Here is a 13,777-nt window from a genome sequence, read left to right as displayed (position 1 = left end):
TAAAAACAAAAGTATTCAATAGCACAGTTAGTTGACTCATCTAACTAGCCTCCTTCTATCAAGCAGCAAAAAAAAGAAGACAGGACAAGAAAAGCAACATGGACAAATGGGCCAATAGGGTTGCAGTACCTAACAAATTCTGAATATACAGGTTAAGTACAACTCCTTTTACGTACAATCCTAAGAAGACAATTTCCTTATGATTTGTTCCTTCATTGTATAATCCATCCTAAACTTTTGTAGTCATTCCCACAAGCCACAGCTGATTAGATAATATGCCACTCTTCTGTTTACTGTGTACTTGTTCCTTTTTGTTTGCAATATATTGGTGGTATATATATTCCCTTGAACTATCTGACATCACATCTTTAGATCCATTATATAATCTTGCTACATTTTCAATATATTTTCCTCTTCCAATATAATAAATTTCTCTCTTGATTAATAAAATTCTACATGAAAAATGAGTGATATTTTACTTTGAGTAACACAATTAGCAAACCCTTCTAAAATTTTTTAATATGCAATTTAGTGCCTAAGGAACACATCATTTACTTATTCATTTACCATCCACATGGAACAATCATAAAAATTAACCATGTATTAAGCCACAAGTAAAACCACAGTATCTGTTATAAAGGAGAACTCGGACAGGCCATATTCTCTAATTACAATCCAATAAAATTAGAAATTAACAATAAAAGAATGACCATTTAAAAAAATTACTACTTTAAAAACTTTAAACATAATTTAAAATAATTCTTAAGAGGAAACTAAAACTGAAATTATAAACTATTTAGAAAGAACAGCAATAGATTTAGAAAATCTACAGAACAGTGTCAAAGTGGTACTCACTGGAAAATTTGCAGTCTTAAATATTTTATAGAAAATTTAAAAAACAAAATAAACAGAGAAAAATACAATTAAAAAGATTACAAAAAGAAGGAAAAATAAAGACAAAATGGGCAATTAATGAAATAGAAAATAATAGAAAGTAAAGATTAAAACATAAAATTAATAAAACTATTAAACATGATCAATAAGTCAAAAATAAATGGCTTGAACAATATCAAAATATAGAAATCTCTAGCAAATCTGATTAACAAAAAAGGAGATGATACAAATAATATTAGAAATTAGAAAAGACATTATATAGAGGACATTTTTAACTTATTACAGAACAAAAGATGTCATAAAAACTGACAAGCTGGGTGAAATGAATAGCTCAGGAACATATAAAGTAACAAAAATTGACTCAAAAAAAGTTAGTAACCCTGCAAAGAACAAAAAGACAGGAAAGAAATTGTAAAGAAACCCAACTTTTAGATCCAGTGACAATGGTGAGCTAAAATGGGTTACTGGCTCTTCTCTCTGAACTCAAACCTGTTTTTACAAATAAGTGAGAAGGAGGTTGATGGATTCCAGCATCAAATCCAAAAAGTGTGAGAAATTCCCTGGTGGTGAAACACTGGAAACTTGACAACTAAAAACAGTAATAAGACAAAGATGTTTGCTCTTTCTGAAACTAGAGAACATACACTAAAGGTACTATCTACAACAAGTTAAGAAAAATAGAGTTATAATTATTAGAAATCAAGATATAAAACTATCACTATTTATAGAAAATATGGTTGTCTATCTAGGTCATCCCAGCAAACCAACTAAAGGACAACTTGTACTGTTAAAAGAGTTCAGTGAGACAGCCAGATAAAACAATCAAAATTTTAAAAATTGACAGCCTTCCTATATACCATCAATAACTGACTATAAAATGCAATGGTATGCAACATAAAAAAGGACTCACAATATCAAACTCTATAAAATACCAAGAAATAAACCTATCAAGAAATATAAAACCTAAATGATAAGTTATAAAACATCACAGAAAGACATAAATATCTGATTAGATGGAGAGAGATACCATATTCCTAGGTAGAAAGATTTTAGAACTGTAAAAAAGAAGAATTCCTCCACAAACTAGTCTATAAAGCCAATTTCAATAGGACTTTTCATAGATCTTGACAAACTGATTCTAAAGTTCACAGGGAGGAAAAATGCAGGAATATCCAAAAACATTTTTTAAGGAACACTAAGAAGGAACTTGCCTTACCAGATAGCAAAACATGCAACAAAGGAATAGCAAGTAAAACAACATGATATTGTCACAGCAACAAAATGAACTAACAGTAAATGTCCAGAATCAGATCCTTAGGAATTTAGTTTATACGAAGGTAGCATTCCAAATCAACAGGCAAAGAGAGCAATACAATATATTTATCAAACATTCCTGACTATATTTCAGGGACAAAATATAATTAAATTCTTAACTGATACCACATATGAAAATTAACTCCTGATGCCTATGAAAAGGCTTCAGGTAAAAATAAAATGATTTTAAAGTATTAGAAGGAATGATAGGAAAAGTCCTATGATGTTAGGATGTGTGGCAGAGACTTCTTTATCTACCCAACATTCACTCTTTATTTCCTTATTAATAGCAGAATCCTAATTTTAATATAGGCACACTATCACCAAGATATTCCCCAGTCTCCTTTGCACTTAGCTGTAGCCATGCACTAGGTGTGAAAGTGTTATCTGGGACTTCCAAGAAACCTACTGAAAAGAGAGAGGATACTCAAGTGTAATGGCTGAAGCTCTAGCAGTCATTTTGGACAATGAGGTGACCTAGAAATAGAAGTCATGTGTGGGATAGCAGAGCAGAAAGATAGGAACACAGTATTCATGACACCTTGAAGCCACTATATTTACCTTAGACTATCTACCTTGATCTATACATTCTGTGAGAGAAAAGTAGCCTATTTCATTTACTGTTAATTGATTTTATTACCATTTTATGCAGCTGAAATTAATCTTAAGAAATACAGGTTGGGAAGACCTTCCTAAATAAGCAAGACACAAAACCTAGAAGTCATAAGAAAAGACTGACATATATGATTTTATAACAATTTAAAATTTCTGTATAAAACTGAATAATATGTATATTCCCTCCTAACAATTAGGGATTTGAAAAATTTTAAATATAATTTTTCACTCATTAGATTCACAAAAGTTCAAAGATATAAAACAAGTACCAAGAAGATGTATGGGAATGGTCATTCTTTTTACACTGTGTGGGAACTGTATATAAGAGAAGCTTTTTGAAGGCAGTTTGGCATTAAATATTAAATCTTTTCAAGTATATACCCTTTTACCCAGAAATTCTTGAAAACTGGTTTTATTGAGCCACATAAAAAAATCATTTTTACCTGAAATCACATGATCTAAGTCACATGGTTTACACTAAGACCTAAATACTCAGAAGAGCAAGCACTCAGCATAGCAGAAGAGAACACCATTGCATTTGTGATTGCAAACTGGGTAAACTCATTAAAAGTCACCATGTAAACTTTAGTTTACTCTTCCAATTATTACTCCTCTATACAAACTTCCCATTCCTGGCAGAAGAGTCATCCCAGTGTCACATATGCATTCCTTCACTCATGTTATTGCTTTCAGTATGTCCTTCCCAGAATACCACTATCATTCAATAGATATTTACTACAGGTGTTTTCATACTGTCCATTATTTTTATAAACATGGTTCTCATTCAAGCCAACTTGAAAGTTCCTGCGGATGAGAAGCATATCTTCTTTCTATTGTCCACCTTGCCTCAACAGATCACACTCTCAATGTTCATTGATTTAAAAATTCACAAATTATCTCTTTTAATTAAAGTCTGAGAGTTTTGGGAAATTAATTTTGCACCTACATTCTGACTCCTCTTTCTTACATAAATATGTTATTTCTTGTATTAAGGAAAGCAAATTTAAAATAAGTTTTAAAATTAAAAAAAAACCTTCATAAATATGAATCATGAACAGGTAATCAGTATTTTAAAACATTTAACAATTAATTTTCTTTACCAATTTACTTTCATTTCTCTTGTCTTAATTCTTCCTTCCATTGGAAATCTGGAAATAAACAAAGCAAAAGTTTTATTATTATTTTTTATTTTAACTGAATGAAACATTTAAAAAATTATTTAAAACATTTAATTTCTGTACCTGATAGTTATCCGATGTGGATCTTTGTTCAAAGTATTCAGTGTTTTCTTTTCATTTATTCTTAATTGAATATCTAGAAATTCCTTGCAGCTGGCTATCATTGTAACCTATAAAATTTCAGCATTTGTTCATTTAGTTATGTCCATTCTTTACTTCATTTCTCTCATTTATTTTTTCTGTGTTTATTTTTAATGCTGCCTTGGGACATCACATTTAGCATAATAGAGTTAAAAATTTGCCTTATACATTTGCTTCTTTAAGGATTCATTCATTCACTAATGAATGTTTACAAACACTTGTTATATGTCAGACACTGTGTAACACACTGGGACTATACCAATAAGATTGTAAAGATTAACAAGATAAAATTTAAAATATTCAGCCTATCACCTTCCACATAATAAACACTCAATAAATGAGATTTCATTACTACCACTATTACTACTGTTGTTATTCACTCTTCTACAGTTTGCAAATTATTATCCCTATTGAGGATAATATTGTAATGAAAAGAATGTTGTAGGTATTAAGAAATTTGTATTCTAGAGCCTAATTCAGCCAAATGACTGAGCAAAGTACCTTGCTTTGGTTTCTCACACCTGTAAAATGAAACTAACACCTTTTCTAATTCTCTTTCACACTTACTGAACTCAAAATCAGATGAGTTAATGTTAACATTAGGGAGTTTCTACTCCTGATTTCTTCCCAGTTGAGAATAATATTCAACACAACACTGTAAATCAACTATACTTCAATAAAAATAAATTAAAAAAGTAATATTTACATGAAAATACAAGCCTTCTACTCAAGTTCTGTGCAATTTTTAGTATAATAATCTTATCATAATAAACTTAGATATTTTAAATAAAGTTTAAATTTGAGAATGAATATAAATGTCATGTTTCATGTTCATATCCCCAGTAAAGGAAGAAAGGACCAATACAGTTACCAGGTGCCAAAAACATGACTATGGCTCTATTCACTGCTGTAGCTACAAAGCTGCCCCCACTGGCAATATCTTAGTATAGCCTGTTTTTACTTCCATTTTTTTCAAATCAGTTCTTTTTTCTGGCCTATCACCAATACTATTCTTTTTCTACTGTTATTGTTATTCTGATGCAAAAGATTTAGGGAAGAGTTGTAAGAGGAGGCAGATGTTTCCCTCAGTGTCCCTCATTCATGGAAGACTTTTCTAATATATCATGCCACACCATCCTGGAATCTTTCTCAACATACTACACTTGGTAGTCACTACCAAGGTAATCAGCATTATAATCACATAAGTTGAAAAACAGTTGCCATCCCTACTTTGGGTATGTATATAAATTTTCTTAGCCCTCATACGGAGATACAATTGAAAATATATTCTAAGGAGTAATATTCCATATCTTATGATCAAAGGTATATAAGGAAGAAAAACATCAGCACTATTAGAAATGCTTTCTTTCTGCCCATTTATTCTTAAATTGCATGAGCTATACAAACTAGTTGTTTCTGCCAATATTATACTAGATCATTATGTATTTTCTTGTGAAAATTAATTTACCAGATTTGATAAACTTTCTTCTCCACTGATTGTACAAAATTTCTTCACTGTCTCAAATGTAATATAATACCAAGCCATCAATCTTCCTGCCTCTGTGGGGAAAGATGGAAAAATAAACATTCTGCATTAGCTGAAACAATTTGCATTTTCGTCAGTTTAACAAATTTCCTTAGCATCTCTCCTGTGCCTTTAACAGCATCAAGTACAAAAGACACCAAAAAATCTAGAAGACACAGTCTTTGGAACCTACAGGCTAGACAGGGAGATAACCACATGTGAAATAGCTACACTAGAGGACAAAATCCAGTTAATGATAATGTTTACATACACAAACTTAAGTACAGAGGAAATTAAGCCTAAGAGAATGGTCCGTGTGGAATTACCTTCTAGAGAAAATGGGTCTTGAGCAGGATTTTAAAGTAAACAATAGGCCTTGGCAGGAAGGAAATAAAGCCATTATGACTTCAGGAAAAAACAAGACCTGTTTATCAAAAGAGTAAACTTTAAAAGACTATTATTAGAATACTGTAATGAGAGATATGGCTTGATAAGCATATGACTACAAATTCAGGTCAAAAAGACCTGCTTTGAGCCGTCACTTACTAGTTACTAGACGATCATGTACAGGTTACTTTACCAGTTTCTTACTGTAATGTGGGAATAACAGATGTATGCATCTCATATGTCTGTTGTGAAGAAAGATTAAATGCAGTAATACATGCATAGTACTCAGCGTAGTGCCTAACACTAAATAAATGTTGCCTACTTTTATTATCAAAACGTGATGAATGATAGAATATGGAGGCCCTGAAAGAGCCTTGAAATGCTATTAAAGGAGTTTAGATTTTGGTTTTGATTTGTAAAATAACAAAGGACCACTTAAAATTCTTGAGCAATATTTTAACTAAACTGGAATTTGAAACTAAATTGTTTTGGAAATAAAACATCAGGTTGGCTGGGGGAGGGAGTAGGAGGATGGGTAGAGTCAGGATAAGTAACCGATGAAATGGAATTCATTTAAAAGGTTACTGGCTTTAATTACAAGTTGTTGAAAACATTACAAAGAATTTCAAGTCTTGTGAACACACAGAGAAAACAGCTGAGAAGAGGAAAATGGCATACTGCTTCTCAAAGAAGGGGCTAACATTTATGTATGTGCTACAGATTTTGCTGAAAAGGAAAGAATGTGACACTCCATCAGTTATAGGCATCAAGAACAAGGTACAGTAGACAAAATTTAGACTCAGGAATAGCCACTTTCTCAATCAGGAGTCTAGTGAATATGTTCAGCCAAAATATGAGTAATGCAGTGGTTCATCAAAGGGAGATTCTAAGAGCAGTGTGTGAGACAGTGAGAATATGGTTAAACTAATATATGTTATATTTAGGGTGTATTTAAAGATGCTCCATTTATCCTAGATGTTTATAAATTAATATAGGGTCTCTCTCTGCTAGAGAAAATGAAAGGTTTTGAAGAAGGCTTGATATTTGCTGGCTTATTAGTAAGGATGAAAGTTTCCTAGGTAAGTCATAAAAATAACCTAGAGAGAAAGCTATGAAGAAAATGAGTCAGGGTAGAAGGAATGGAAAGAATTTCAAAAGATTTGCAAGTGAAGAGAGAAAATAAAAAGGTAATTTGCTATCAATATAGCTTTTGAATGATGAATATTCTCATAGCAGCAAATACAGAGTATATCAAAGTAAAAGTCATAGAGTTGGGGTAAGGAGAGTGGAAGTAGAGGTCATGAGAATGCAACTCTCACATCTCCTACTCAGGAAGTGCTCTGGTGGATGGTCCCAGCTGCTATGTTCTGAATCTATCACTATGTACACACCAAGATCACACTTCTCATGAAATGCTCCAAACAAATGACTGAGCATGGCAGGAATATTGAGCTAGACCTATAAGACAAGGGACTCCTTGGATAGGCAACTTTGACTTGAAGACTCCCCATCAACTTTGCCAAATGGTCTTAGGACTGCATTGAAGGAAAAAATTCTCCTTCCTTCTCTCTTTCCTTCCTTTTCTCCTTCCTTCACTCTCCTCACAGAGGTAAGCTTTGCATCCCAGTTTAATGACTTTCTGTGCCTCTTACAATTACTGCTCATTTTCATAAGCTTGTTAATCCTTCTTAAATTTGCACAAACCAAGACGTGGCCTTTTGAGCCCTTCTTCTATACACGTTAGCAGGCAGAACAGCTAAAAACCTGGACAAGAACACAAGTATACAGATGAAAATATGTAGATAGTTGAGTATTATGAACACAAGTTGAAAAAGCAAAAAATACAGAATTACTGGAACATATAGACTAAAAATTTAAGTAAGAAACATAAATACTCAAAGTGATAAAAGAAAATAATAGTAACACAAATGAACAAGAAATCATAAAAAAAGCATTAATTAGAAATAATATGTAAGGAGCTTCCATCTACATTAATGGCAGGCTAAGAAATTATGAACCAACCCTCCTGCTGAAGGCAACTAAATCAGATAAATGAAATACACAAAATATCTTTTATAAAGCAGCAAAGAATTAATAAGATATTTATGTGGGAGAGGGCTCAAAACCAAAGGGATAAGCACACACAAAATACTTATAAAAACTGACCACATACTGGGCCATAATTCAAGTCTCAACAAATCTCAAAAGACTGAACTCATATAGAAAATAATCTTCTGATATAAAGTAACTGTATCAGTCAGATATCAAGAACAACAACAAAACTAGAAAAGCAAATTACTACAAAACCATTGTATACACAGAAATTTAGAACTGGATTTCCAAATACTCCATAGGTCAAAGAAGAAATCACAGAAATTAGAAAATACAACAAACTGACTGATAATGAAACTATTACAAATCACAGCTAATAAAAATTTTTAGCCTTAAATAAGTACACAGTATTTCTATACATTTATGTAGACCTTTATTTCCTGTAAATATATAGTATATGCATTCCCATAAAATCTTGTATTCTATAAAACTGCATACTAAAAATAACAAAGCTTATGGGAAAAAGTACTGAAGCGTACAACCTTATAACAAGAGCACTAACCTAAATAATCCTAATAAAATACTAGCGCACTTAAAAAGACATGTTAAGTTCCTCATAAAGTTGTATATACATACATGTACGTTACACTTTGTGTGTGTGTGTCTGTGTGCGTTTTAAATAGCTGATGGTATAGGGTGTAACAAGAGTTGAGGCTGCTGAGTTAATAAACACAAAGGACAAAATATCCAATGACTAGGCATTGCATAATATGTGCTTTCAAAGCAGAGTACATGACCAGTCTGGGCCCAGAGGAGGAGTAGGTAAAAGGGCATCATGCACAATACTGTATTCCTCTGAGAACTCAGCTACATTCAGCAAGAGTGTATATTTTATGTTATGCTGCTCTGATGGTTAACTTTATTTTATTTTTTGGAATGTTTATTGAGATATAACTGACATATACTAAACTGCATATATTTAAAGTGTACAATTTCATTTCTTTTTCTTATTAGTAATATATATATGGCAATCCCAATCTTTCAATTCATCCCAGCCCAACCCCCCCCACCCCTGCTTTTCCCACTTGGTGTCCATATGTTTGTTCTCTACATCTGATGGTTAATTTTGTGTGTCAACTTAACAGGGCCATAAGGTGCCCATATATTTGCTCAAATATTATTCTGGGTATGTCTGTAAGGATGTTTATGGATGATATTAACATTTGAATTGATAGGCTGAACGCTGATAGAACATTAGCGTTCTCTGCAATATTAATGGATGTTTCATTTAAAAGACCGCTGTGGTGGGCTTCGCTAGTAGCGCAGTAGTTAAGAAACCCCCTGCCAATACAGGGGGCATGTGCTCAAGCCCTGGGCCAGGAAGATCCCACATGCCACGAAGCAACTAAGCCTGTGCACCACAACTACTGAGCCTGCGCTCTAGAGCCCACGAGCCACAGCTATTGAGCCCAAGCACTGCAACTACTGAAGCCCATGCGCCTAGAGCCCGTGCTCTGCAACAAAAAATGCCACCACAATAAGAAGCCTGCAAACTGCAATAAAGAGTAGCCCCCCCGACTCACCACAACTACAGAAAGCCTGCGTGAAGCAACGAAGACCCAGGGCAGCCAATAAATAAAAAAATAAAACAAATAAATAAATTTAAAAAAAATTAAAAAATAAGAGACCTCTGTGGCAAATAAGAATGTAAAACTCCTAGGCAATGCTGGGTACCTGGACCTGGTCCTTTGCCCCCAGGACCAGAGGCATTCCTGGGTCCCTCTGCCACATTGGGCCTAAACCTTATTCCCCACCACCCCCAGGGACTTTTCTAAGCATAGGCCCTGCCCACTGCCTCCCACACCCACCCCACTCCCCCTACCCTTGTCTAAGCCACATCCCACCCAAAGCCTTTTCTGGCTTTTTTTTTTTTTTCTTTTTTCCTTTTTGCTTTTCCTCACCCCCTCACTTCAGCTGTTGCAGTTGTTTTACCTTCCAGTTGTTACTCCAACTATTTTTTAAAAATTTTTTCTAACACATCTGTTAGTTTCCTATTCTTATCGTACTTTTTCTCTTGCTATTGTTCTGCCGTTTTCCTACTTTAAAAATTTATTTTTTATTTTTTTATTTTTTTTGTTTTCCTGCTCCACACAGCTTGTGAGTTCTTGATTCACAAGCCCAGGGTCAAGCCTGAGCTCCTAAGGTGGAAGCTCTGAGTCCAAAACATTGGACTAACAGGGAAACCCATTTCCCAGGGAATAGTCATCAGAGTGAGGTCACCCAGAGGTTCTCACCTGAACACCAAGACTCAGCTATACTCAATAGCCTAAAAACTCCAGTGCTTAAAACCTCAGGCTAAACACCCAATGGGAGAGGAACACAATCCTACCCATCCAAAGGGGCGGGGAGGGGGGAATGAAATGACACAAAAAAATGTCACAAATGAAGGAACAAGGTAAAAATACACAAGACCAAATAAATGAAGAGTATATAGGAAAACTGCCTGAAAAAGAATTCACAGTAATGATAGTAAAGATGATCCAAAATCTCGATAACAAAATAGAGAAAATACAAGAAACAGTTAATAAGGACTCAGAAGAACTAAAGTGCAAACAAACAGTAATAGATAATAAAATAACCGAAATTAAAAATACTCTAGATGGTATAAACAGCAGAATAACTGAGGCAGAAGAACGAGAAAGTGAGTTGGAAGATAGAATGGGGAAAATAACTGCCACAGCAGCAGGAAAAAGAAAAAAGAATAAAAAGAATGGAAGACAGTCTCAGAGACCTTGGTGACAACATTAAGCATACCAACATTCGAGTCACAGGCATCCCAGAAGAAGAAGAAAAAAAGAAAGGGTCTGAGAAAATATCTGAAGAGGTTAGAGTGGAAAATTTCCCCAACACAGAAAAGGAAATAATTCATCAAGTCCAAGAAGCACAGAGAGTCCCATACAGAAAAAACCCAAGGAGAAATACACCAAGGCATATATTAATCAAACTAATGAAAATTAAACACAAAGAAAAAATATTAAAAGCAGCAAGAGAAAAGCAACAAATAACATATAAGGGAAAACCCATAAGGATAACAATTCATCTTTCTACAGAAACTCTGCAGGCCAGAAGGGAGTAGCAGGATATATTGAAAGTCCTGAGAGAGAAAAACCTACAGCCAAGAATACTCTACCCAGCAAGAATTTCATCCCGCTTCGATGGAGAAATCAAAACCTTTACAGACAAGCACAAGTTAAGAGAATTCAGCACCACCAAGGCAGGCTTACAATAATTGCTAAAGGAACTTTTCTAAGTAGGAAACACAAGAGAAGGGTAAGAACTACAAAAACAAATCCAAAACAATTAAGAAAATGGTAATTGGAACATACATGTAATAATCACCTTAAATGTAAATGGATTAAATGCTCCAACCAAAAGACACAGACTGGCTGAATGGATACAAAAACAAGACCCTTATATATGCTGTCTACAAGAAACCCACTTCAGACCAAGGGACACATATGGACTGAAAGTAAGGGGATGGAAAAAGATATTCCATGCAAATGGAAGCCAAAAGAAAGCTGGAGTAGCAATACTCATATCAGACACATTAGACTTTAAAGTAAAGACTATTACAAGAGACAAGGAAGGACACTACATAATGATCAAGGGATCCATTCAAGAAGAACATATCACAATGGTAAGTATCTATGCTCCCAACATAGGAGCACCTCAATACATAAGGCAAATGCTAACAGACATAAAAGGGGAAATCGACAGTAACACAATAATAGTGGGAGACTTGAACACCCCACTTACATCAATGGACAGATCATCCAAACAGAAAATAAATACGGACACACAAGCTTTTTTTTTTTTTTTTTTAAAGGGAAGGCAGAAGTTTTATTTTTTATTTTATTTTTTTGGCACACAGGCTTAGTTGCTCCGCGGCATGTGGGATCTTCCTGGAGCTGGGATCAAACCTGTGACCTCTGCATTGGCAGGCAGATTCTTAACCACTGCGCCACCTAGGAAGCCCGACACACAAGCTTTAAATGACACATTAGACCATCTTGACTTAATTGATATTTATAGGACATTCCATCAAAAACGACAGAATACACTTTCTTCTCAAGTGCACATGGAACATTCCCCAGGATAGATCACATCTTGGGTCACAAATCAAGCCTTGGTAAATTCAAGAGAACTGAAATTGTACCAAGCGTTTTCTCTGACCACAACACCATGCGAGCAGATATCAATTACAGGAAAAAAATTGTAAAAAATACAACCACATGGAATCTACACAATACATTATTAAACAACCAAGAAATCACTAAAGAAATCAAAGAGGAAATCAAAAAATACCTAGAAACAAATGGCAATGAAAACATAACAACCCAAAACCTATGGGACACAGCAAAAGCAGTTCTAAGAGGGAAGTTTATAGCAATACAGTCCTATCTCAAGAAACAAGAAAAATATCGAATAAATAACCTAACCTTACACCTAAAACAATTAGAGAAAGAAGAAAAAAGAAAGCCCAAAGTGAGCAGAAGGAAAGGAATCATAAAGATCAGATCAGAAATAAATGAAAAAGAAACGAAGGAAGCAATAGCAAAGATCAATGAAACTAAAAGCTGGTTCTTTGAGAAGATAAACAAAAGTGATAAACCATTAGCCACACTCATCAAAAGAAAAAGGGAGAAGACACAAATCAACAGAATTAGAAATGAAAACGGAGAAGTAACAATGGACACCACAGAAATACAAAAGATCATGAGAGACTACTACAAGCAACTGTATGCCAATAAATTGGACAACCTGGAAGAAATGGATAAATTCTTAGAAAAGTACAATCTTCCAAGACTGAATCAGGAAGAAATAGAATATAGGAATAGACCAATCACAAGTCATGAAATTGAAACTGTGATTAAAAATCTCCCTGCAAACAAAAGCCCATAGCCAGAAAGATTCAAAGGCGAATTCTATCAAACATTTAGAGAAGAGCTAACACCTACCCTTCTCAAACTCTTCCAAATTATAGCAGAAGGAGGAATACTCCCAAACTCATTCTACGAGGCCACCATCAGCGTGATACCAAAATCAGGCAAAGATACTACAAAAAAAGAAAATCACAGGCCAATATCACCGACGAATATAGATGCAAAAATCCTCAACAAAATACTAGCCAACAGAATCCAACAGCACATTAAAAAGATCATATACCATGATCAAGTGTGGTTTATCCCTGGGATGCAAGGATTCTTCAATATATGCAAATCAATCAGTGTGACACATCATATCAACAAATTGAAGGATAAAAACCATATGATAATCTCCATAGACACAGAAAAAGCTTTTGACAAATGTCAACATCCATTTATGATAAAAACTCTCCAGAAAATGGGCATGGAAGGAAATTACCTCAACATAATAAAAGCCATATATGAGAAACCAAAAGCCAACATCATTCTAAATGGTGAAAAACTGAAAGCATTCCCTCTAAGATCAGGAAGAAGACAAGGGTGTCCACTCTCACCATTATTATTCAACATAGTTCTGGAAGTTTTAGCCACAGCAATCAGAGAAGAAAATGAAATAAAAGGAATCCAAGTTGGAAAAGAAGAAGTAACACTGTCACTCTTTGCAGATGGCATGATATTATACATAG

General features: G+C 34.2%; 1 protein-coding gene across 1 annotated transcript in view; it reads right to left on the bottom strand.

The window, feature by feature from the left end:
• The window catches only part of HFM1 (helicase for meiosis 1), a 121,691-nt gene that overhangs the window by 52,578 nt on the left and 55,336 nt on the right, over positions 1-13,777 (bottom strand). Inside the window, exons 20-22 of the mRNA XM_057746760.1 lie at positions 5,611-5,702; positions 4,065-4,171; positions 3,924-3,971 (exon numbers count right to left, since the gene is read on the bottom strand). Of these exons, the coding sequence (XP_057602743.1) occupies positions 3,924-3,971; positions 4,065-4,171; positions 5,611-5,702 (247 nt within the window). The remainder of the gene's footprint in view (positions 1-3,923; positions 3,972-4,064; positions 4,172-5,610; positions 5,703-13,777) is intronic.

Source organism: Hippopotamus amphibius, chromosome 1, assembly GCF_030028045.1.
Source record: "Hippopotamus amphibius kiboko isolate mHipAmp2 chromosome 1, mHipAmp2.hap2, whole genome shotgun sequence".
NCBI classification, from domain to species: Eukaryota; Metazoa; Chordata; class Mammalia; order Artiodactyla; family Hippopotamidae; genus Hippopotamus; species Hippopotamus amphibius.
This window is presented reverse-complemented; position numbering and strand designations above follow the sequence as displayed.